The sequence below is a fragment of the Phoenix dactylifera genome, chromosome 3 (genome assembly GCF_009389715.1).
Source record: "Phoenix dactylifera cultivar Barhee BC4 chromosome 3, palm_55x_up_171113_PBpolish2nd_filt_p, whole genome shotgun sequence".
NCBI lineage: Eukaryota > Viridiplantae > Streptophyta > Magnoliopsida > Arecales > Arecaceae > Phoenix > Phoenix dactylifera.
Genome location: NC_052394.1, coordinates 7,084,785 through 7,111,252, shown reverse-complemented (window position 1 = coordinate 7,111,252; position 26,468 = coordinate 7,084,785). Strand labels below are relative to the sequence as shown.

Sequence of the window (26,468 nt, the reverse complement as noted above, 5' to 3'; positions counted from 1 at the left end):
ACCTTGCTTGCTAGGGTTATTACAAAATTTTCCACAATGACGTTTGATGGACGCTATCAGCCCCGTCATTTGCTTAGGACGAATAATTTCCAAATGCTATTACGGTTGTCGTCGCTTGCTTATAATAAATATTTTCAAAATTTCATATTTTAATTTTGAAATTTTTTGTTTGACAAGCAGTATAATTGTGAACAATGGTGTCGGAATGATAAATCGTTATTGTTGCGGTTCAAATCTGACCCGAGGGCGACCACGCCGGAGGAGTCGAGAAAGCTGCCAGTCGTTTGGAGGATGAAGACAGGGGCCAGTCGTCGTCGAGAAAGCGGCGACGGCGAACCTGTACAAAGGCTCACCGGTATTTCCGGTGAGGGTCCTCCGACGATCAAGTTAGAGTGGGGTCAATTGGGTCCAGCCAAAAGTCCCTTAGAAGTTACTTGACCGGGCTATTTATAGTCCTAGTGGAGAGGTCCAGGTGGTAGAGGCATTGTTCGCCCTCATCATGAGAGGAGGGTGGCTCTGAGTCAAATGGCGCGCATCTAAGGCTGGCTGATGGCGTGTGATGCTGTCTGCTCTTGAGAACGGCAAGGTGGCAACAGTCGTAGCAGAGGTATGGCCGAAGTAGTCATAATATTGTTCTTTGACTGTCGAGGGCCAGCTATCGAAGCGTGGCGCGGTAGCGTTGCAATGTACGGCCACGTAGGAGGGCGTGGGTATACGCATGGGTGCGGTTGTTAACGACTTTGATCCCGTTGAGAGATCATATCATGTGTTTGGCGAGGTCGGCTAGACGGGCGCCGATGATAGCTCGGCTCCTCGGATTCCGAAGTGTGCTCGGTGAAGCGCCCCGAGCTCGAGAGTCGGGGCGTACTACTGAAGCGATCGTCCCAAGATCAGTCGGGGCGAATTGGCGTTTATTGGGCACCCCCCCCCCCCCCCCCCCAATCAGTTATCTTTTCCCTGTTACCGCAATAAAAACTCTTCTATTTGACTTCGGTTTAGTTTTGAATCGTCTTATTTTAATATTTCATTATATAAAAAGTCCACTAGAGTTTTTTTTTTAAGTCCAACATTTCAAAACATGTACGACTCCCTTTTCTAAGAAATACTAAAAAAAAAGAAATATAACTCTTGATTATATCTGGAGTTTCACCAGAATTTTCCCATTGCTTTACTTGCTATAATTTTTAGGCTTTTTCTCGATTATTAGAATCTTGAGTTTTTCTATAAATCATAACCAACACGGTTTTTTTTTTTTTTTTTGGAATATGACAATTGATTTACGTCGTCCTGGAGTGAATACAATACGAGTTCGAACAAAAGAAGTTGACGAACTAGCATGCAGGAATAGATGACTCATGTACATGTATAACAGGTTCCATATGATTTGCCGCAAATGCAACATTCTGCTTTGTAGTACTACTGGCTTTTTGGTCTTGGCTGCCAAATTTTTTACTCAGGATTATAGTGCTCGAGTTTCTTTCTAGCATAATATTAGAAGCTTTTAGGGAGGCCTTCCTATACCCCCCTTATAATTCTGCCAGGGACTGAAACATTAAAAGCCTGTTTAGACGGCTAGACTGAAAATTTTAGGAGGTTCATGAATTGGGCCAATGCAACAAAGAAGATCACCAGAATCCTGTTAGAAGAAAAAGAAAAGATGGTCAAGGTTTATATTTATAATCCTGCCATCCTGCTTATTGTATTGGTCAAACTCATGAATACCATTAGATTTTCACCCTAATCAGATCCTAAGAGATAAGATGTTCATGGTCCAATTGCTCGAAGGTTTAATGACATGTGTAATGTAACGGAGGGGATCGCAAATCGTTACAACGATCGCTACGGTGTTTAACGGCAGTTATTTTATATCTCGACCATAACGGCTTTTCGATCGTCCCCTCGGGATGACAGCGGTCACCAACTCACCGATTTAATTGGCTATATAGATAACGGAAATAGACTCAGACTCGAGGGCATTCTGGAGGCTTTCGATATTGAAGCGGAATTATTTGGCGGGAGCTCCCCATCTTTCCCTTTCTCCCTCCCCCCGCGGTGCTTTCGGCGTGCATTTCCAGGCGAAAAGCTCCCCCCAGCCCCCCGGCCTCGCCCGTCGACGGCTCTCCTGTGCTCTTCCCTCTCTCTCTCGAGCGCAAGAAACCCTCGCGATGGAGTTAGTTCTCAAGGCAAGTAGAAATCAAGATAGAAACCCTATTTCTAAAGAACGCTCGATCCCACCCCTCAATCTCTCATTTCGATTCAATAGGATTTCACCTTATTTCTCCTATTTTCTTTCTTTTATTTCATTTTCTTTCGCTGATTCTTGATCGGACGAAAGTTATTAAAACCTTGCTTTAAGCTGAATCTTAAGATTTAATCGGATTTTACTTTATTTTCGCACATTTTTTCCTTTCATTTTTTATCCGATTCTCGGATTCAAGAAAGTGAATAATACCCGCAACCAACGCACCCCCCATCTTTTTCCTTTTTTCTTCCCGTCATTCTTGGTGTTTGATCGCAGAAATACTTTGGATATTCCCAGTTTCGACCTTATCAGAAGGAGATCATTCTGAAGATCCTAGATGGACAAGATTGCTTGGTGGTTATGGCTACTGGAAGCGGGAAATCTCTCTGGTAACTCAAGCCTTATTTCCAATCTTTTTCGTTTTCTTTTTTTTTCAAGCCTAAATTTAACCCACGAGGAAAATATAGATCTTGCTTTGTTTCTCTTTGCCATGACAACTGATTGTCCTGTAGATTTAGTCATTGATCACAGTATTCGCAGTTTTTAGGTCGCTAGTCCTATAGACGAGTTCGTTGTATTTTTGCAAGAATCTTGATTAGAACATATAAGTCTAATCGTGCTGTTGTGATAGATACCTGACTCTCTAAGCCATCATTCTTTTGAGAAAAATTCCGGAGATCATCATGTTTTTGTAGATGTTCAGTTGTACCCTAGATGGTATCTCATTTAGGAATCTGGTGTCATGTGTTGCTTGTTGTTATGTGGCCATTGTCTAGCAATTTGGTTGTGTTTTGGGCTCCTTGGCTGCGCTTAGAATGCTATTTGAGATATTATTACACACACTGGCAGATATGCACATGCGCATGAACACCATCGGGGTAGTTCTCATGTCAAACTTTATATTATACAAAAGAAGTACAATGTCTTTTGGTCTTATGCTCAAAAGGTTCTACATTTGATGTGATCTAGAATCAGATCCAAGATTATGGTAGTGTGCCACTAGTTTTAGAGACCTTTTTGCTAGTTGTCTCCCTACAACATTTTGTGTGGATGGGTCAGTATCCTAGCTTTTAAGGAGGCCTCTTGCTTATTCTGGTCTTATTTTCATGGACGGTCAAGATTTTTTCAGGCTATGCACCATGGGATGTTTATCTTGCTCTGTTGATCAATATATTGTACGTTCTACCTAGGGTGTCACACCTGATCTAAAATCTTGCTTCTTGCTGCAACACCCACTTTGTAATTCTTCTAACCCATCTTGGAATAAGCATTTTTATGTTAACATTATAGTAATAAACCTGTTTAGTTGATCATACTTCAACATTTCATACGAAATGGATCATCCAATTATACTAGTAATTCTGTTAGAATATAACAGTTAGAATAGTGCATTTTTACTATTTTATCATATTTAATATGTCATATAGATGCTTCTGGGGCAGATATGCAAAGACCTTTGCTTTGCAACTCGTGTACCTAGTGAGGTGGTTCATGATGTTAGGCTGTGCTGATGTCCACTAAAATGTGGTTCAGAGATTGTGCTTACATGAAGAAGACAAAGTAGGGAATTGGTGGGAGGAGGGGCACGGCTCTCTGCCTTTTCATTTTTTTAAACTCAAGGAGGGTGAGTGAGAGAAAGAAAGAGGAGTAGGTTAAAAAAAAGGAGGAAGAGGAGCAGGAGAAAAAGGAAGGAAGAGATGAGAGAAGAAGAAGGGAAAAAGAAGATAAAGGATATAAAGAGCAAAGAGAAGAAATAGGTAAGAAAGACAACAAATATGTGGGTGCCACGAAGACTGGCGAAAGTACCTATTTGAGGACTTAATGTTCCCTCTAAAGTCTATGAATGTATCATGCAATATTTTCTTTTTTTGCTGAGATAATCTTGGGCAGTGATGTCCTATAAAGGCTCTAAAAGGAGTCTTGTTTCTGCTTTAATAGTGAAGTTTATATAGGAACTTTGAATTTTATTTTATTTATTTCTGTAAGCTGAAGTGCTTATGATGCATCTGGAATCAATATTTTGATCTATTTGTCTGATAACCCTGTTTGACAAAGGATCTAGTGACTTTTCATCGCAGAGGAAGACCGATCAAGGCCAAGATTGATTCAGCTATGTGAAGGTACCATTTTGGCCAAGACGGAACATTAAGTGGATGTTCGTCACTGCTTTTGGGATGAGATGATCATAGAGGAAGCAAATTGATGTGGCTTTTGCATGGAACTCAAGAACAGGTGTCTTATTAGTTTCTGCAGTTAACTTATTTTAGTTTGACACAATTTTAGGTACAGCAAGCCTTTAGAGTCAAATTTCTTTTGTACCACATGGTTATGCACATCTGTGGTCTTAAATTATAGAGGTTAAAAATGACACCAGGTGAGACTATGTGCTAACTTGCCCACATGGTAAAACAGAAAGGAGAAGTGATGATATGTAAGGATCATGATAAATAGATAGAGAGATAATTTTCTTGCAACCGATTGATTTTTTCAGTGCAAGAGAGAAGAGAATGAAAGAGATAAAGTCGAGTTTTTTTAATGATTTTTTTAAAAGAATGAATGAAAAAAATAAGAATGCAAAGAGAAAAGAATGAATGAAAGAGAGAAGGGATGAGAAATAAGAGAAGACAGGACAACCATGATTGGAGTTGGAGGGTCCGGAGGGGAGATAACCAAAATTTGGCTGGCAAAGAATGTTTTGATAAAATTGCATGGCTGCAGGTGATTGCCCTTGATAGGAACAGTTATCAGTCTCAGATGGAGAGTTGGTAATGATTACAAGACCCATTGTTGCTTTTCAGAGTACATGGTGGCTTTGGCATCATTAGATTGGTGGCATAACTGAGTTTGACTTGATGAACTTGGTTCTGAATTCCTCAGCCATAGCATCTATATACAATCAGTTGTCAGATTTGTTTATATGCTAGTCAGCATATCCTTGGATGAGGTATGGTGTTGCTTAGTTGGTCTCCCATTTTGCTTAATTGTTTGAAACACAACCGGTCGAGGATACAATGCACTGAGTTACTCTTTCTATAACTGAGTTATTCACTGAGTTACTCTTCACTGAGGATACAATCTGCATTGCATTTTGTTAGTTTCACAACTTAAATTTTACAGAGCGAAAACGCTCTCTGCTTGAGCGTCTATTTTGCTAATTATATTTTGGCAATCATTAATTCCTTCATTGCATTATCTTTTTAGTACATGAGGGTGTTCTAGAAGATATTAATGAATTCGACAATCATTGGTCTCAGTTATCAGGTCCCTCCATTGGTTAGAGGAAAGACTGCTATCGTCATTAGCCCTCTTCTATCCTTGATGCAGGATCAGGTATGTGAACCTCTCTGCATGCCATTTTCATATAAAAAAGTACTATGCTTTTTTTCTCTAAGGTTACCTAATTGACAGGTCATGAGTCTAAAACAACGGGGTATCAAGGCTGATTATCTTGGAAGTACTCAAATCAATCGAGCTGTTCAGTCTGAAGCTGAAAGTGGTAGCTTTGATGTTCTGTACATGACCCCAGAGAAAGCCTGCTTGCTTCCTTCAAGGTGAAAACTTGCCATCATATACTGTTTAGATTTAGAAGTTGGCAGGCCTTTTTCATCTTCATGGTGATTATGGTTTTTGTTATTTTGAAATAGTATTTCTTATCAATAAATAATATTAGCTAGTGGCCTAGTATTGGTGGTATAAAGAATGTGTTCGAGGATGTTTGTAAGAATGTTGCTGAATATGATTTCTGGGGCACTGGACATGTTTGTGGTGTTGATGAGGTTTGTTGCAAGAGTAATGACTAACAAGTTGGTCTGTCCCATCAAGCTATTTCAAGTGGGTGTGATGATAGGAATATGGGCCACATGAAATAAAGTGCTCATAATGGAAATCTGCATGCATGATTATCAGTAAGGTTTTCCTTTAGATGATCTATAATGAGAATATAATCTAGTCGAGTTGATTAGGGGGTCTAAACAATTTGCTGCATGTTTGGCAACGTATCATGCTTCACAAGTTAGACAAAATCAAAACTAGTACTTAAAGTACTTAAACATAGAAATGGCCTCAACTATCATCATCATCATCATTTCGGGATCATATTTCCAAGCTTGTGAAACTTATTTGACTGCACAATGATGTAGTGACATTATAGTAATTTTATCTAACATTGGTACCAGTATCATATTGACACCACTTGTTTTATTTTTATCCAACAGTACAGCACCATAATAATGCATAGCCTTTATGTGATATTATTTTGTTTTTGAGAGTAAGGGAAAGAGAAACCCATGGGGACAAAGCAAAAAAAAAAGCTAGGATTTCCAATGTTTTTCCATAGAAGAAAAGAACATGAAAGAAAACATTGCATTCGTTCATAGTGGTAATGATGGTGGTACTGGGCAGTATTGTGGAAACTAAGATAAAATAATAATCTAAAATAAAGAAGAATCAGATGCTGCTATGTTAAATATGATGGTAACACCATGATTTTGGTAGACATTGCAATGGTAACACCGTGATTTTGGTAGATATAGCAGCACTGACTGCGATCTCAATGACGGTGAAAGTAGCATTTTTTTTTGGTTATAGTGATGGTAAAATACTTGGTGGTGATAATGGTAGTTTTAGTGACAGATGTAGTGGCAATATGATGCACTGGTGGGCAGTGATGATGGTGAAATTTGGAATTTTTTCCACTAAAAACGGGAGTTCTTATGAGATTTGGAAAAAAAAAGAAGTGTGATAACTTTTACCCCTCTTAAAATCATGCATCTTCTGAAAAGGTAATTTTGTTGGCATGTGGTATGCATGCTTATTCCTAAGCTTTTTGTTCACCTATTTCCTCCCCAATTTGTTTGTTCGTTTTCCTTTGTCCTCCCCCACTTTGCAACCAAACATAACATAATAATAGGTTGTTAAAACTTAACAATTGAAGGGGTTGACATCTTTGGTTTTGCGTAACCCTTAGCCATTTAGCTTTGTTTAAGACAAAGAAATATAAAATGGTTTACAAATTCTTCTTCCCGCTATCACATGCACGAGGCCTCATACCTGGATGAAAGCACACCCATTTACTAGAGGTCAGTGTATTCCAGTAGATCCATTTTAGCTTGGTAACTCCAGGTTGACATGATAACTTAAACATAGTTATGACCTTTTGGAAGATCAAAATTTAATCAGATAATGGACATGCATTTGTAATAGTGAAATTTGAAATCTAACTTCCTTCTCAAGCCCGATCATAATCTCACCCTGACCTATTTGGAAATCAAGTCTGCCAATCTACTTCCAGTAGGTCAAATTGATTTAGAATCTCTGCGTGCAAAGGCATGGTATCTACTTTCGGTTTCTTCTGTATGTCGTGCTCTGCAATCATCTACTCAATCATTGAGTAAGCATTAATCATGATTGCTAGTGTTTTTTAATTTTTTATGTGATAGATATTGCACTTTATCTGCTTGATCATGGATATATAATCGTATAGATTTTACACTTTGAGTTCCATGTTTCTATTCAAAGAACCCCATGTTTTTTAGATTTTCTGTTAATAGATAACGTATGTATTCCCACCTTCTTTCTATTTCTCAGCAAAGAAAATCTATCTAGTTTCTGACTTTGCATTTTTGAAGGCCTGCATCATGAAAAAAAATAAAAGGAGTTAACATCACTTCAATTTATTTTTAGTTGCATAAGTGATTTGAAGTACTTATGTTTGTTGGTTTCTATTTTACATTTTTTGTTTTGAATAAGATTGAACAAGCATCTGCCTGCGTGCATGTGTCTGTGGGAGTGTGCATGAGCTTATGTACGTGTATAGGTGCGTGTATGTTGGTTTGTTTATGTTGAATTGCTTTTATTACATAATTAATGCTTTCATACTTTTCTAGGTTCTGGATTAAGTTGTTGAGTGTGGGGATTTGTTTGTTGGCTGTTGATGAAGCACACTGCATATCAGAGTGGGGTCATGACTTCAGGTTGTTCTTTCAATTTGATTTTATCTATGTAATTTGCATCATATGAATTTCATTTTTCATCACACTTAGCCATTTGTCTGGTCATGTTTTTACCTTGGATGAATATTGCTTACAAATTGAAGTGTTTACTAATGATTGACAATTTTTTTTAGAGCATTTGTTGTTCACGACTTTTGCTAGTGTTAAATTGCTCGGGACTAAGAGAATGCTTGGTAATTTAGATGGCCCAACATCTGTTAGATCCTTCGCCTCCCAATTAGCTCATCTTTGAAAAGGTTGATTATTATAAGATGTAGATTCGTATACATGCATACACATACTTAGACACATGCATATACAGACACACATGCGCACGTGCACACACTAGTATATAGGTACAAGCAAATGAAAATTTTGATAGAAAAGGGCTAACAGTTATTCACTTTGAGTTTGGAAGGTGACATAGGTATGGGAAAGGTAGCTATATATATTCATACATAAATTTCTAATGTCCACACTAATATTCCATCGGAATTTTAAAATGTATATTTCCTTACAAAAGACTGGTAATTTTTGTAGAAAAATTAACAAAGACTGGGCTCATTTTTCTTTCTTAATTTTTGGTGTGTGTGTGTTTTTTTTTGGGGCCTGGGGGGGGGAGGGAGATGGAAATAAAATGCCTTTGATAGTATGTAGCCCTGAATGCTTCCAATGCAAATTTAAATATAGCTTTTTTAAAATGAAAATTCATACAATTGATCTAATTTACAATACCTAAATTGCTCAGAAGCCAGGTGTCATGTGTTTTGGATGTCTACTATATGCAACAATGGGGCACAACTAGATGGTACCAATATAGTTGGTGAGCTGAACTATTTTATGGGGCATATTATCTCGGAATCCAGACAATTGATCTTGATTTTGACATCTTAAAACATGCAAAGCCAAATTTAATTGATTTGGATGCTTGTAAAATCTAAACTGCATATCAAATTAATGCATGATATCATGCTGTAGAAGTCTGCATTTGTATGCACTTGCTGTAAAGGTAAGTGGCTTCAGTATGTGATCTATGGTTAGCAGGGAATTTGTACATCATAGGTTATGATCAGGGGTGTAGATTCTCTCACTTTTAAAAGGTCTTTGTTGATTTTGCAAGGGAACATTTGGGACGAAATGTTTTCGCTAGCATTCTAACTTTACTCTCTCTCTCTCTCATATATATATATATATATCAATGAGACAGATGACTATATACTTTAAAAAAAACTAAACTAGCAATAGAGTTCTACATAGTTTGGATGGAAATGTCATCAGTCAAATTCATCATCATCTTCTAAAAAGTTTGTAATGCTGGAAAACACATCAGTGACATTGTTCTTAAAACTATAGGTCAAAATACATGATACAACCACATTCCTTTAAGTATTTTAAGTAATTTCTAGGTGATGTGACTGCTGCTTTTTCTGGCGGACACCATATTATTCTGCCAGATGCTTGGTAAATGATGGAAGACTACGTGGCAATAATCTTGGCAGACTTTCCATATCATTTTTCCATATCATGCGATTGTCTTTGTAGTCATTATCTGATCCAGTGACTCTAGTTTATGGTATTAATTCATTATGCAACTTCATTAGTGAAAGTGTTGGCATCCGGTATACTCTTGCCTTTGTTGATGAGATTTCTCAGTGAACATGACATACTGTTATTATCATTAGGTTTGGAAGCTTAGTTTTTGTTTTTCTTTAAGTTTTCATGGATACTAGGTATTCTGATTAAATGTTAGTATATCAATGCAGATACCTTTTTATGTGAAGTTTGATAGTGTGCTGGTGTATAGAGTGCGCTTTTGTTTCAATAAATCTTGGTTTTTGCTCGCTTTCGCACCCTCATTCTGATATACCCTTATATATACTATTTTAGTTATTTGGATAGTCATGATTTAGAAATTTGTTATTCCTTTTTTATCTTATTTTTTTTCACTTGCTTTAAACTTCTTTCTTAGTGTCTATAAGAATTACCAGATCCTTATTAGATAATTTCTAAATATGTTTTGTTATGCAGGAAGGAATACAAGCAGCTGTATACATTACGTGGCCTTCTTCCAAGTGTCCCCTTTGTTGCCTTAACTGCCACAGCCACGGAGAAGTATGCATTATCATTTTGCCAAGGGTTATTTTCATGGTAGTCTTAATACTATTTGTGGCATTACTCATTAGATGATGTGCAATCAATCTATGTTTATACTTTATACTGAAGGCAATATGGTCTTGTTTTCGCTTGGGAATATTGGTGTTACTCAGTATTTACTTTTTGATAATTTTGTGTCCAATAATGCATCCTTGGACATTTTATTTGCTCCTTGTATCTTTGTATGTTTGTGTAATATTATTTGTGCAGGAACACATATACAAACGCTTACTCTTGTTCTTGTGGAGATGCTGGGTAGATGATCCATGTTGATCCCTCTAGTTAGCCTTGTTTGTATTGGTATTATTTTAACCATTAGGCTTGCATTCTATAATGCCTAACGTTTGCCGTATCGACCAGCATCATACCATACCAGACATACTGCACCGTTTCTGAACCAGTACATAGTCTCGTATAGTACTAAGTACCTGCTATCTCGTATCGTATTGCGTACCGGCACTATAATAGGATAGTACCGGTAATGGGGTCTGGTCTGGTACCGAGACGGTGAACCTTCATCATACCTATTTTTGCATCTTGGAATATGAATTGTTTTCTCCAATTGCTTAATTTAATCCTCGAATTCTTTCATGTTGCTATTCCCTTGGAGTCGATGTTAATAATAAATGAGATTACATGTGTTGTTTTCTTTTATATCAAGTTGCATTCTTTCTTTTACATGGTACAGAGCCTTCATGTGATCTTCACTGTTGAGCTACCATGAGGTTTCATTTCATCTTATTTCTCAAACCAATTCTCGTTCTAGATAAACCAATAAACTGATGTACCCTCTTAAGTGTTTGGAGATGAACTTGCTAACTGATGTGCTTGGAAATAAGCACTTTAGCAGAACATGAACCGGAATTTCTGGTTTTGTTGGCAATATTTGTGGAAAGTTTCTAAATCCCTCCCAGAGGAAATTAAAACCTTGAAAAAGTTGACCTGTTTGTATTAGTTTGCTGGAAAATATTACTTTTCAAGTTTTCTGCTGATAGGAAACGATTTTTGCATTTCCGATGAATGACAATACCTTTCATAGTTCTTGTGAATGTTTTACCTTCTTGATGAGCTTTCTTCTTTTTCTTCTTCTTTAATGCTGTCATGCTTATTAGTTATTACTTCTAACCTCACATTAACTTTTATAGGGTACGGAATGACATTATCTGCTCATTGAACATGAATGACCCTTACATTGCTATCGGCTCATTTGACCGTCAAAACCTTTTTTACGGTGCTAAATCTTTCAGTCGATCTCAGTCATTTTTGGATGAGCTTGTAACAGAGGTTTCAAAATACAGTGCTAATGCTGGTTCAACTATCATATATTGTACAACTGTTAAGGATGCAGAACAGGTGTGTCTTCCTGTCTTCTTTATCAATGTCACTTTAATATTTACCTCTCTATCTGTGTATCCTTTCTAAATATATTAAATCTGTATGCCTTCTTAAGGCTTCTATACTTGTATGTAAATATATAAACAGTTAGATTGAAAAGAACACAAACATACAGATACATAATAAGAAGTCTTTTCTTTAAACATCAGAATGTCTTCTTTTAATGCTGTAGAATCTTCATGTTATAATTTTCTGCACAGTAATGGCAAGATACAAGAAAATGTTTACTCATAGTCTCATAATATGTTAACAGAGTCTCCATTAACCATATATGCAGTAATCATTGTACTAATCATCTAGCCTGTTCCAAAATTGGATGATATCAATTGTACTGATGTAGTAAAATATGTGAGACGGTATAAATTGAAAATCCACTTTTATAGATCATGACCTACACATCTTAAAAGATGCGTAGATTTACATTCACTAGATTTTGATGATTACATCATAATAAAACATAGTTCTTGCAATTAAGACCGTCCATTTTGATACCTACTTTCTGATTAGGTTAGAAATTGCCAAAATATATGAATTTTGGTTTTTAGGCATTTTTTATAATGTAGATTATGTTCAGTGGTTTGAATCTTGAATTTAGAAGGCCTATAATTGATTTTGAAGGTGAGAGGATCATCTTAGTTACACTCTTGATATATTAGCAACCTGTTATGCTATCACCTCCTTACATCCACTATCAAATGCCTTGTGGACTTCCTTATAAAGACTCTTAAACTTGCGAATTGATTTGTTCCGAGTTTAAGGACCACTGCTAGTAATTGTTTATACACTTATATATAGTACTCAGACAATTCAGTGGAGGGCTATAACTTGTTGTTGATGAATATGTCAGGTCTGTTGTGCCCCTGTTGGATCATTTGCATGTTTTGCTACCATTCTGACATTTTTCTCTGAGAGTTTTACATGATATGCACAACAATAATTACCATCATTGATAAAATTATTGAGCTCAAATTTAGGAAACATGTCCACCTTTCATTCCTTTCGTTGGCTGGTCCACAATAAATGGAGACTCTACTAAAATGCTTTCTAACTTTTAATTTTGTTCCAGCTCTCTTTTGCAAGTTGCAACTGCTATCCAAGATTTTTCAGGCCTGCTTCAGACCAGACATCCATTTTCTTTCCTGCTCTTAATGGAAGCTGCAGTCTTGCTGCTGTCACATATGTCTAGATATTCCTAACTACTATTAACCCAATCCTGATTGCTTTCAGGCTACAATAAATAGCTCAATGGCAATTGGTTTGCCTAGTTATTACATACAGCTTCCCGCCAAAACAGAAGCCTGCTCAGAAAGCATCAGCGACTTGCTTTTCAAAAACACTATACATGTCTCATCTATTTTAACATCTTTTCTTGAATAACAAACCATTATAAATTGTGAGTGTGTTCTGACCATTATCTGGTACATAATTAGTGCCATTACATTTTTGGAATTCCTTTCTTGTTAGATTTCTCTCCTGAAGAAATTCAAACATTCTCTGTATTAGGTTCATTTTAGCATATACTAGTTAACATGTTGGTTGATTTGTTGCTTTATATTAGAAGAGATAATAAATTAGATATGTCATTATGGCTAACCGCTTTTCTCATCATCTGTCATCTACATTATAACCATCATCGTTATCATTGGTTTTGTACTTTACTGCTATAGTGAAAAAAAATAATCAGATAAGATTGTTGTCACTTGCCAATAATAATTCAAGACTGGTCCTATTTAATTGGAACAAGTTTCCCGATTACTTATGTATGCTTATCCTTGTGCAATAAGTTTCTATGTTAACCATTGCCAACATTGCTTACCATACATACTAGCAAGCCAAATTGTACACCAAATGTTTTCACTTTATGCTGTGTTCTTTTACTTCACTGTCAAAAATGGGAATCAAGTTTAAACCTGAAGAAGCTTTATTGCTCTTTGTTCTTCTATTTTGTTTCAGTGGTCACTACTCACTATAGTGCTGCAGTTTATAGCTGGAATTGCATTTATAGCTTTCACAAGTAAATCCTAGATGCACATGCTGAGCTCTCTTTATCACATTATGTTTACAAATGCTGCTCAGATCTGTTCAGAAACTTTCATCTGTATTTATATTTTTTTAACATACAGATTTTTTAAGGCTTAAGCTTGTGTGGTTGCATTTCATGGTTCTTTGACTTCTTTAATGGACTTTGGTCTATCACGATATTCATAAACCTTTACCTGTTTGTACCCAGATCTGTGAGTCATTAAGGAATGCTGGAATCAAGTCTGGTATATATCATGGTCAAATGAGCAGTAAAGCTAGGGAAGAGTCCCACAGGTGTTCTTCTACAGGATATTTTGTATTTTCTGGATCAGTGATTTGTTAGATTTTCTATGGAACATAGGAAATTGAAACATTTTTATAATTCCATGATAACTTTTTAGTAATTCTATGATATATTCAGAAGTCTATTGGAGGGAAGTGAATGCTTCCAAATGTCCGCGATTGTTGGTCTCTTGTATGCTTTGTTGTATGTGAAGCTTTGCACCATGATGTGAAAAAGAATGAAATTGTGTTTATGAATGATGAGTTCTACTTCTTGTTCTGCAGATCCTTCATCAGAGATGAGCTCCAAGTAATGGTTGCCACTGTTGCTTTTGGTATGGGTATTGATAAGCCAAACATAAGGTGTGTAATTCACTATGGCTGTCCGAAAAGTCTAGAGACATATTATCAGGAAAGTGGGCGTTGTGGTAGAGATGGATTGACTTCAATCTGCTGGTTATATTATTCAAGAAGTGATTTTGCAAAAGTGGATTTCTACTGTGCAGAAGCACAATCTGTATGTACTCTGTCCTTGTTAAGATTTAGTTTTCTCATTGTAAGATCCTGATTTCTTCTGATTATATTTTCAAGCATTATATTTTGACTAGCACATTGGACGCCATCCTTTTTTTGGTACCCACTCAGTGCATAGGTTAGAGATCTCCCAAAAAAAATATGATCTTTTAGTTTCTAGGATTTTTTTGATATGTATATCAAAGTCGTGAGCCAGACATTGATATGAATGGTCCATCTTTGATTCCGGAGTTGTTTATTCATTTTGTAAAGATTTAATATTCACGTGCGTATATCTATGAACATGGAGATCGTAATACTACACAAGGAGTGTAAAGAGATGAGTTTACAACCACTGCCAGATTCAATGATCAGAGTTGCAAGACGAAAATCAAAACTGTTGAATGCGATAATATACACAAAAAGTTAACGTTTTGGAGATATCTTAGCTTATTCATCAAGTTTATCCCACAGTAATTGCTATAGTGGCACAACATAATGCATTGCGTTTATTTTTCAACAGTTTTATGCTAGGCAAAAAATCTCTTGAACATGAGAAATTTTGTTTATAAGTATTTTAGAACTTGTGCCCTAAATCAGTTTGGATTTTAAACTTTGTTTCTTTCATCATTGAATCTGTTGAGGGGGTGTAAATTCCTCTTTTTATGCCTCATGTATAGTATATGGTGTATATAAATAGATGTACGTATTAACATACATGCATACACTTTCATGCACGCACTATTTGTAGATGGCTAAGGCTTCTCTTGCTGTTCAAAACTTGATAATCTTTCAATTGATTGAGAGTAGGAAAATCAAAGGAAAGCTATTATGGAGTCCTTTAGGGCAGCAGAAAAATATTGCATGCTGGCCGCTTGCCGCAGGAAGTTTTTATTGCAGTATTTTGGTGAAAGAAACACAAATGACTGCGGTATGTTTCCCTTGCTATCCATAGCTATGTACACATTGGGCACATGTTATCTTCTTAGGAGTGTGCAGTTTCTTGTTGATGAATTACTGTTATATTTGTAATTTGTAAATAATTTGTGAAATCTCAACTATCATATATTTCTTTTATATTTATCTGCATTTTTTATTAGCTATTACATTGGCATGTGAATGCCTGCTTTCACAATATTTTTCTTTTGGTTTAGCTTTTGCCTAAGTGTGCAAGGTTTTGAGCTGCAGGTAACTGTGATAATTGCAGCGGGTGTAAAAGGGAAAGAGACTTGTCAAGGGAATCATTCTTGTTATTATCATGTATACGATCTTGTGGCGGTCGATGGGGCCTCAATATGCCAATCGATGTTCTTCGTGGATCTCATGTATTATTTTCTAGTTGCTCACACTTGAAGCATGCTTTTTTGCTATAGTTCTTCATTTCTTCTGGTTAATTTCCGCACATGATTTGCAGTCTGTTTTTCTTTTTTCCTGCATTTTCTTTTTAAAGTTGTTTAATTTTGCTTCCCTGTAACATGGCTTCCTTATGCCTGTTTATTTGTTTCCTGACTCGCTAATTTAATCAAGCCTATCGATTTCCCATCTTTAATTAGTTGATGCAGATTTATGGTTTTCTTTCTTTTTTTATCCCATAGACAATATTGTTTTCCTGATTTATCTACATGATCCAGAAGTTATCATTTGTGGGTTTAGGAAGGTCTTCACTATAGTTGCACAAATGAATGTATGCAGAAGGTACACATATAGTGATTTTTACTTCTCAAAGCTCTACAAATCAAAAGCTCTACTACCCATAACAATACTAAACCGGGCCTAAGTCAATACAATTAGTTATAGCATGTTGTAGGCTATTAGAACTTAGGGGACCAAGCATAACTATAATTTTTGTTGTTTTGGGTACCAATTACCAAGTGCTTCTGCAAGTAATTAATGAGTGTATTTTTTTTTTCAAATTATACCTTAAAGAAGTTGTTAGGAATATTTATAAGTTTTTATCAATTTTTTGGGCAAATTGGCTCTTATTTGGTTTTGATTTTTCCATCTTAGACCATTATATGAGAATTGTATTATACTAAAATTCATGTTCTGTCTCCTCTCTTCAGTCAAGGAAGATACTTGATAACAATTTTGACAAGCTTCCATTGCATGGTCTTGGGAAAGATTATTCAGCCACTTGGTGGAAAGCACTTGCTGCTCTACTTCTTGCTGATGGTATCATTAATAAGCATTTATTAATACTTCTAACTGGTTTTCTTGGAAATATATATCTACTCTCTTTGTACAACAAATGAATGTTTACTCTAGCAATGATCAACATTTCTATCTGGTTGTTAGGTATTCAAATATATAATTATTCTTTTCATTATCATTTTATTACTCTAACTTCCATTAGAATTAGTTCTTCATGAGTCTCATTCTAAATTCTTACATCATTCTTGAGCTTGGCATTGTTAAATGACCTTTGGACACTTCAAATGTTGAAACTTATACGTAATTTTGCTTTTTGTTGCATGCCTTGTACAACATGTCCGGCAAAATGTAGTATTAACTTATCTTTCCTTAGTGATACTTCACATGAGTGTCACTTATTGAAACTCAGTCAAGTTTTGGAGTCAATGCAGAGATTGTATCCATCCTCTTAAAAAATGGGGGCCGGAGGAATAATATTAAGTATTGGAGCTATCCCTCTCTCTCTTCGTCTCCTCCCTCTCCCCCTCTCCATAAGCCCCTCCCTCCCTCTCCCTCTCCCTCTCCCTCCCCTTAGTTTAGTACAACCCAGTTTGGTACGGTACGTACTGGTACCATACCGAACCAGTTGCCGGCCAATACAAGCCCCGGTAGCAGTCCGGCAAATCTTACTTGGTATACTTTTTGAATCTTTTTTTTTTCAAAAAATTGTATCAAGGTGTAATACTCTAGGTTGTGGGTTGTCCCTGGCTGGCCATCTATATAGTATTGATCTTCGAGATTTAGATCCTTGGTTAAAGGAAAGTCATATGTAACTTCCATGAAGTATTGATAGTTAATGAGCAAGTAAGATATTTCCAACATTTGTGCCTAAGCCTATTTGATGAAGAGGGCATTTTAAACAAATCTAGAAAAGGGTTTGCAGTTAGGTAGCAAGGTTGGATGGAATTACTAGAAATTGATTTGGATTGTGAGCTAACATTTTGATTATGGATACATATAGTCAGCCCTGGGTAGCTGGCATAAGGTTTTTTGATGGTTAGAACCTTCCATGCATAGATTTAGCTTGATAAAGAGAGGACTGTTGAAAGTATTGGATTTTTTTTCCAGAAAAAGACTGTTAATTGGCAGTTTGGCACCATTTCTTTTCATGTCCTTTTTTATACAACTTTAGGTAATAAATTACTGAAAATAGGCTCTGCTTTTAAACAATAGAAATATCATTAATTGCTCTCTGATTTTTTATATTTAAGTATAATGTATCATTTTTTATAGGAAAATTTTGTGATACTTACAGAAAGTATTATAATGCTGTGCAGATTATTTAAAGGACAATATTCAGGATTCATATAGACTTGTGAGGTGCTCAAGATCTTTCTTTTTGTTTAGTTTTTTGGCTCTTTCCTTGTTCTATATTTTTAATATTTCTGAGACATTTATCAATAAACATTAAATATAGTGTGAAACACATTGATAGGGATCAAGGGTTGACACTCCTTAACTGTGTTTTAATGATTTCAGTGTCAGCCTAAGAGGATTACAGTTTCTCCGTTCTGCAAGTACTGTGCATCAAACTCCACTGGTTTTGGCACTGACTAGTGAGATGATTGATGAGGAAGAACATGGAGGTCCACAGAGTAAAGTTGGAGATCTTCAAAATCTTGCTACTCTAGAAAGTGAAGGATTCTCTGAGGTCAAGTAGTCATCTCTAAAATCGCTACTTTGTGCATAGACTATGCTGTTATTTCTTTACTGCCACTGTTATTGTGAATGATGGATTATAATATCCTAATTGTGAAAGGAAGTTGAACTATTACTTCAGAAATTCTGAAAGCAATAATTATATGGATTTAATATTCTCTGCTTATTGTAATTTATTGGGGGTTCTCTTGATGCATGGAAAAGTTTATTGCTTACATTACCCATTCCGAACTAATTTGCTCTCATTTTTCAAATGTTATTTGTTATCTGATTTGCATTTAAACCTCTTATGCTTTTCCTTTCAAAGGATGTTCTTGTTGCAGACTTCACCTATATTTCAACTGTGCTGAGTATTAACAAATGACTTGGTAAAATAGCAGTGGGATATGACAATGACTTGGTAAACTAGAAAGCATAGTTCCAGCATAGTGTCCTAACAAGATGAGCTGTAATTTAATGGACCCTTAAGACGAGATTCAGAAAACATTCAGATGAAAGTGTTATTTTATGCAAGTTGTTGAGAATAAAATAATATGAACTTGTGGAACTGGTATGTTGGAATCGATCTAATAAGGCATGCTCTGGTAATGAGGGGGGAATAAGTGATGATAAATAACTACCCTTCTGTGATCAATTTGGCTTATTAGCAGATTTTCGAATGGATTAAAAAGATTGATAAAATGATGATCTGTCTTGACACTGCAATACATGCTAGTGAGAAAAGGCTTAGTTTATAAAACTTCAATTTGGATATTTCATGAATTGTAGAGTTCTGAATAAACAGGACACAAACATAAAAGCTGTGTATAAAAATTTAAGTGTTGGATTCGTGAGTTGCAAAAGATAAATGATGTGCAAACACATTGTTTTCTCATGTATTCTGTTTGTTACATGAGAGGTGTAATTTAGATTAATTTCCAGACATGAAGTATTATTTTTCTGCTAGGTCGTCAGGTTGGGTTCTTATATTTACTTGGGTGCCTAGACTAGCTTGAAATTATTAGTTCTTTGTTTCAGGAAGTTTCTTAACTTAGCAAAAGGCAATTATGCTTCCCATTTTGTATGACTTTTTAAACAACCCCTTCATCTACATAGTGCTTATGCTCTACATGGGAGAAGCTCTGACTGGGTCATCAATCTCTTGCATGGTCTTGCAAGTGCATTTTGTTTTCATTTGAAGCAACAATTTAAGTGATCTCTCATCATATATAATTTTTCTGTAGAGATTGCTATGTAACAAGTTTCCTTGGTTGTTCGAAGAAAAATCTCTTATGTATACATGACTAGGGATTTGAGCATCTTAGGACATCACTAGAGAAGAGATTTTTTTCAACCCATGCCCTCTTTTTATTGGGAATGACAGCTGATATCATGCTTCCGAAAGGTCTTTGCCCATTGTGCACATTAAAAATATCTCGCATATGCAGAACTGTACGCTATATTTGCTTATCATGCTTGTTGCTTACATTTATTTGTCCAAAGACAAACCATGTATTTCCAACCATATCCTAGATCTAGATATTATCTCGATACCGATACTTGTGAATGGTGACTCTCATCATCTATTTCTATTTTGAATTTTTCTATGCATGATTTTTCTTTCGTTCAGGCAGAGGCAAAGTTCTACCACAGGCTTTTAGATATCAGAATGAAACTTGCCAGAGATGATGGAACTGCTCCGTGAGTCAACTAGTTCATGATGTTTGTTGGTTTATATATTTAGTACCATTTTAGATGCTTCATTATTTATTACAATGACTCTATTCTCATTTGTTTTTCTTTGGAATTTCCTATTTGACAGATATGCTATATGTGGTGATCAAGCAATTAAAAAGATAGCCAAGATAAGGCCATCCACCAAAGCTAGGTTCGCAAACATTGATGGTGTGAACCAGGTATTTAGATGACTTGGATACAGAATTATATGTTGATGTGGGTTCTTATGCATTGCAGTGATTTATCCAGCGGTTAATTTATATGCTAGCTTTATGAGTAAATGACACTATTTGAGATGCAAATAGAACCTATCTATTTTCATGTCTGGAGATGGTTTTGACCTGTTCAGACTTACCACTATTGCTAACTTATTAAGGATTTTTATTCCTGGTCATGGTGTCCTGGATATCAGTAACTTCATTACAAGAAAAGAACTCCTAATAATTTGAATTATTATATTGATATTTTTAAAATTTACTAAATCAAATTTCTCATATATGGCCATACTAACCTACCTGATCACATCAGTCTGACATGTTATAAATAATCTTATTCTAAATTCATAATCTTACCCAAATTTCCTATACAAGGAGTTAAAATCTATGATTTAGAAACCGGAATCAAAACTTGGAACTTCGATGGATCCTGTTGTGATTGTCGAGCATGTAATGCAGACAATCATGCCTTACATTGGAGTTTCAAGACATTAAAGTGGTTTCAGCTTTTGCTTGGCAAGATGATTAATAAGTATCTCTTCTGTACATTTGCAAAAGAGTGGTCAGCTAATATTTGTGGGAGAAGCTGGATCAACTTAATGCCATATTTTTTAATTTCATTTTCATAATGAATTTTCTCTGGTTTGAGGGGGAGTATTGAAGGTATAAGGTAATCAATTAGCTTCTTTAGTTTCAGTATAGCAAAACATATCAGACCATTATTGCAGCAAGTATATACCCTTCTTTTATTATTATTTTGCTCTGATGGGCCTGTTTCTTAGGCATCACTAAGTCAAAGGGCAGAAACTGGGATTGTGGTTTGTAACTCTGTTTGGTAAGACATATTTTCCTGGTATGAAGCTTTCAGTGAGAGAGAGCTGGTTGTGATTCCTTGCTGTTCAGTTGATCCAACATTCAATATGGATAATTGACTAAGATGTTAGCTATCAGCTTGTAGAGTGTCATGCAGAGTCTAATTAGGTGGTGGTACAGAATATTATCTGATTTTCCTATCTGGAGTATCAGTACAATGTGCATTTAATTCCTGTTCCAAGATATTAGCAATTGTATCCACTATTGCCAAACTGAAACGATATGCTGGCAAAATCTGTATATCGAGTTAGTTTATTGATGCATCTAAACATTTTCTTTTCTGCATGTAGCACCTTGTGAAAAAGTATGGTGATAGTTTTCTTCAGAACATCAGTCACTTATCACAAGAATTGAACCTTTCATTGGATGAAGGAACAGTACTAACTGCTACCGCAGAGTGTCCAAATTCTCAGAGAAGACTTGCTGCTGTCACTGTGAAGGAGTATCCGAACTCTCAGAAAAATTTAGCTCCAGCCAAGTTTGGTGCATGGCAAATGTGGCAAGCTGGACTTTCATTGCAAAAAATTGCTGTATGTCAATTTTCAGTATTTAACAATCTTTTAGGTGCTGAACTATTTAATGACCTTTTACATGATAAACCTTTTGTAGTTGAAATTGTACTCTTAGATTTTTTCAGAATTCGCCTGGGAAATCAGCTCCTATAAAAGTACAGACAGTTGTTGGTTACATCCTTGAAGCTGCTCGTGAGAGGTTTGAGATCAATTGGACCAGATTTTGTGAGGAAATAGGCCTAACACCTGAGATAATCTCACAAATTCGTTCTGCCATTACAAAAATTGGATCGAGGGATAGGTTAAAACCAATCAAGGAGGAATTACCTGAAAATGTAAGTTTTTGTATCTTTAGAAACTATTTTCTGCATGTTGCCATTCAAATTTGCATATTGTTTTGATGCTTATGATTGTATTCATCTTTGTTTATTTTGTTGTAAAAATTTCATTTCCAAGTAATTAATTTCAATTTTCAATTCATATAAACCAGTGTCTGAGGCAAAAGAAAGGAAAAAAAGTCAAGAAAAGAAAACAAAATAAAAGTCTCCTAGGTGAAAAGATCTGGATAGAACAAAATTAGAGAAGATTTAAGAAGCCCTGAAAAGACACAAGAAGATCCAAGTTGGGCTGCAAATGGGTCGGGTTGACCCATGATCCAACCTAATCCGATATGTTGATACCTGGTCAAACTTATTCTTGAGGACTTGTAGGGCTAGGTCGGGTTAAAAAATTGGACCCATTCTATATTCCAGGTTGACTTTGGGTTTTCTAGACTTTGACCTGACCCTATCCATATGTTATGCTGGTCTAAACTGGGTCTCCCTATTAGTTACCTGACCTGTTCACCCATGAAATAAAAAGGAGGTAAGTTAGCTGGTCTTGCCCTCGCTACCCACCTGCAAGTCCTGAAGGCTCTAGATCTATCTATCCTTTCCCAATTCGAAGCCCTAGATTGCTGGCATCCTTGAAATCCATCTTACTTTTGCCTTGATCCGGCCGTCCGGCGGCATTGACCTCCTCCATGTTCCAGTCTCTTTCACAAATCTGGCATCCAGCAACGTCCCAAACCTGCCTCTCAAAGTCACTATCCACTCCCGAGTCCTGAGGGCTCTGGATCTCTCTCCCCTTTCCCAATTTGAAATCGTAGATCGTTAACAAAGGAACAGTTGAAGATACCACCACCCGACCCAAGTCGCAAGACTGAGGTATGTACATCTCTGCTATGACATTTCTAAGTTGATAAATTCTACTGGTTAATCCTGGATATTTTTTGATGCTAGACAAATGGAATGAGTTCTTTTCTGTGTCAGCTTTTGCCTTGTCTTTTTTTGACACAAACCAATATGCTGCCGTTGTTTTTGCTGTTCCATTTAATAGACCTGATTATAATTTGGATTTTTTAATTTCATTTCTCAGTCATTATATTGTCAAATGGCATCCATTGAAGTTGCCTGTTTGTCATGCTTTGAGCTATGAGAGATATGGTGCTTTATGAGAGGAGATTTTTGGCAGAAATTGTTTTTCATATTTATCTTGTATATACGGCCTTTACATTCCATATGTGTGATACCTTATGTGAAACTTTCTTTCACCTTACAGTTTGATTGCCCTTCAACTGAAGTTTTTTTTTTTGGTGGGTGCATTGATGAATGACAAAATTGCTCTTTGTGGTTCAAAATATTTCATCAATAAGCCTTTCTTTGTCTGCATGCCTATCCTATCTCTATTCTCATAAATCTTAGAAGTTGCCTAAGCCAAAATGCTGGTTACTGAAGAAATGCCATATGCTTCCTGTTTAACTGACCAAAAGAAGCACTGACAATGAAAATCTGAAAGAAGCCAGTAGGAGGCCCCACAATGGTTAACTGCAAAGCTGCACCTATTGGTCCCAGCCCACTCATTGGTAACAACTCTCAGGCTTTCAGCAATTTTATCATCTGAACCAGTATGTCTGTTTTAAATCAAATTCCTTAAAGTGGTGCGCAATATAAAATTATGATGCTGCCAATTATACAATGATAGTTTGCAAATTTATGGCACAATTTAGCAGTCATAGCAAGGTGCTATTGATGATTCTAAAAATTGCATTGTGATTATTCTTCTTATGAAATTTGTTGCAGAATATTTTTTCATGAATTCTTGTTAGAATTAGTAAACAAATCTAGACAAGGTCCTGGTCCGGGCCTAACCAGGACCTAACTATTTTGGGTAGGGTCTAGGCCATACATAACCCCAACCCAACCGGAATGACCCATTGGGTCTAAAATATTTTCCATGGACCCAATCCGATCTGACCCAATCATTTATTTGGTTGGGTCTGGGCCAATATCAAGACCCGAACATGAAACCGTATTAGGTTGGGCTGAAGCATGCCCTATTCTGACCCTAGCCATTTGCAGCCCTCGATCCGAGGAGCCTTGAAAAGGCACCTATGCCTTTTTTTCTCTCTAATGGCTATGACAACAGCATGTGTGGCTTGTAGGTAAGTTATGAGCACATCAAGACCCTCTTGACAATGGAAGATCTTGGTGGATCAGCAGAAGATATTACTGGTGAAATTTCGACCATGGTGCCTGAATCACCATCATCATGTGATGTTGCCAAATCAGAAGTGAAAAGTAGTGTCCATGAAGCCTGCATCAGAAAAAAGGCGTCATTTCATTCCCTGGAGAGTATGACTGATCCCATTTCTGCTTGTAAACGGATGGAGAACCCTCTACATTTTGAATCTTTTGCGAAAAAGCTACACACATTCCATGGACAAGAAGAAAAACAGAATGATGATTTAGAGGTGACCGAGAGTGCTGCCTTGGAGTGGGTTAGAAACCAAGATGGGGTGAGTCTGGTTCCCATTCTCCAAACTGGAATTTTTTTAATTACTTAAATTAACTTTAAACAATGAGCATATATGTAATTTACTAATGTAATTTTGCAGGTTTCATTATCAGATGTCATAGAGCACTTCAAAGGATCAAACAAAGACACTGTGGTCAGGCTGTTAGCCTACCTTGAAGGTGAGTTTTTGGTATTTAAGAAGAATGATTTGTACCGAGCCATGTAAAGGATGATAACCTTAGACAACATGCAATCACTTGGGAACAAGTGTTGAACGAGACAAAGAAGGATCATGTTCTGTATCTACAATCTAAGTCATCATCTGATGTACATGGCAATATCGAGCTTCATATTCCATTCTTAGCAACGTCCTCATTGAAGCTAATTAAGGTACGCAATAATCTTGCATAAAACAGGCCTTGCCCAACCACTTCATTTTTGTACCTAGAGCAATCACCTTTTTTCAGTTAGACATGCACAATTCAGTCATTGGCCTCTGCGGTACATCACTTCTGTTCAGCAAGCCACTGATCATAGATCAATTTAACTTACCCTGTCATCGGCAATTGTGGGTTATATTCGGAATCAAGTCACAGACGCCATTATTGGAAATTTTATGAACATGGTGGTTGGATGGTATCTTGTGCTCTTGCTAATGATAAGTTTGTTGAGTCTTACTGCCGGTACTTAATGTAAAAGTGATGTCCGTATTGATTGGTGGTAAGGGTGGAGAATTTAGTAACCTCTCTGAAGCACAATGGAAATTTCTACTGAAGGGAGTCTTTCTCCCCAACCACGTGTTCCTTCATACAAGATGCGGATTAAGGGCCCTAAATGAGACGAGTTGTCATTTTATCTTAACTTTGCATTAGGAGTATGGCCCTTTTTGATCATTAGTGTCTCTGACTGAAATATATAAAATATAAATAGTTTGTACTATTATCCTGTAAAATAGTTGACAGTCTAACCGAAGGCATTTGCTAAAAATAATAATTCTCTGTGATGCAACTGAAAGTATTATATACCGACCATTATGATTTAAACAATCTCTATAACAGAGAAAATGAGAAGATTGACAAATTGGCTGACATGATGGAGAGGACTACAGATTCGGATAAACGTTGAGAAAAATATACTTTTTGAAAAAATTGATGAGGCGGAAATTTGAATTTGGACTACATGAGAAAAATTGTCTCCGAAAAATAACGATTGGAGGAACTGCATGTGTTATACATTTAAATGCAGATAAGTGATGTAGAAAGAAGAGTGGAAATGATATAGAAGGATTGCAATAGCAAGAGAGCCATGACGATGATGAACATGCTGGATGAACGAGAGGATATCCTAATAAAAAATTATGTGAGAAAGGTTATCGATAAATCCGAGCTAATATATGTTCGGAAGGTGATGGACAGATGTGAGAAATATGAGAGAAACTACAACCTTTGCCGAAACCCGCATGGCATAATATGATGCAAGGCCCTTACCTGTACTAGAATTACCTAGATCCCAATATTTGGATTGCCCTATCTAATATTTGAATCCAGAGATTCTCGTTGCTAGTAGGAAGGGTATGATCAATGGAACAAGCCGTAGTTCAACGTATGTTCATTGTCATAATATCTTTTAAATATGATTATTTTAAGCTTTATAATATTTGTATTTTCAACCTCCAATATTAAAACACGTGAAGAACGGGAAGTCTCTCTTGAAACTATCTGCGTATCATAATTAGACTAACCCTTCTATTCCTGTCATGAAGTACGAATATAAAAACATTTGAAATTCAATAAGAATCTTTCTCTTACACTAGCTAAAATGACAATAAAAAGATTTGAAAATGAGCAAGCATGCCTTAAGGCTGCCATGC

General features: G+C 36.3%; 1 protein-coding gene across 3 annotated transcripts; it reads left to right on the top strand.

Annotated features, from left to right (window-relative positions):
• The first annotated feature begins 1,979 nt into the window (after positions 1–1,979).
• Positions 1,980–24,961, top strand: LOC103702179 (probable ATP-dependent DNA helicase RecQ). Of its 3 annotated transcripts, none has more exons than XM_039124456.1 (20): positions 1,980–2,183; positions 2,519–2,631; positions 5,497–5,572; positions 5,651–5,793; positions 8,128–8,214; positions 10,261–10,380; positions 11,532–11,739; positions 14,012–14,097; positions 14,371–14,602; positions 15,409–15,529; positions 15,787–15,923; positions 16,662–16,770; positions 18,066–18,108; positions 18,268–18,439; positions 20,057–20,127; positions 20,249–20,342; positions 21,542–21,781; positions 21,889–22,098; positions 24,246–24,599; positions 24,699–24,961. In XM_039124456.1, the coding sequence occupies exons 1-20, from the start codon at positions 2,166–2,168 to the stop codon at positions 24,822–24,824; spliced, it is 2,760 nt and encodes a 919-aa protein (XP_038980384.1). In that variant the 5' UTR covers positions 1,980–2,165; the 3' UTR covers positions 24,825–24,961. The 3 variants fall into 3 exon arrangements, with proteins under 3 accessions (XP_038980384.1, XP_008782729.2, XP_038980385.1); XM_008784507.4 differs by having other exon boundaries at positions 10,261–10,344; positions 24,699–24,959; XM_039124457.1 differs by lacking the exon at positions 1,980–2,183 and adding an exon at positions 4,321–4,474 and having other exon boundaries at positions 2,535–2,631; positions 24,699–24,959.
• The last annotated feature ends 1,507 nt before the right edge of the window (positions 24,962–26,468 follow it).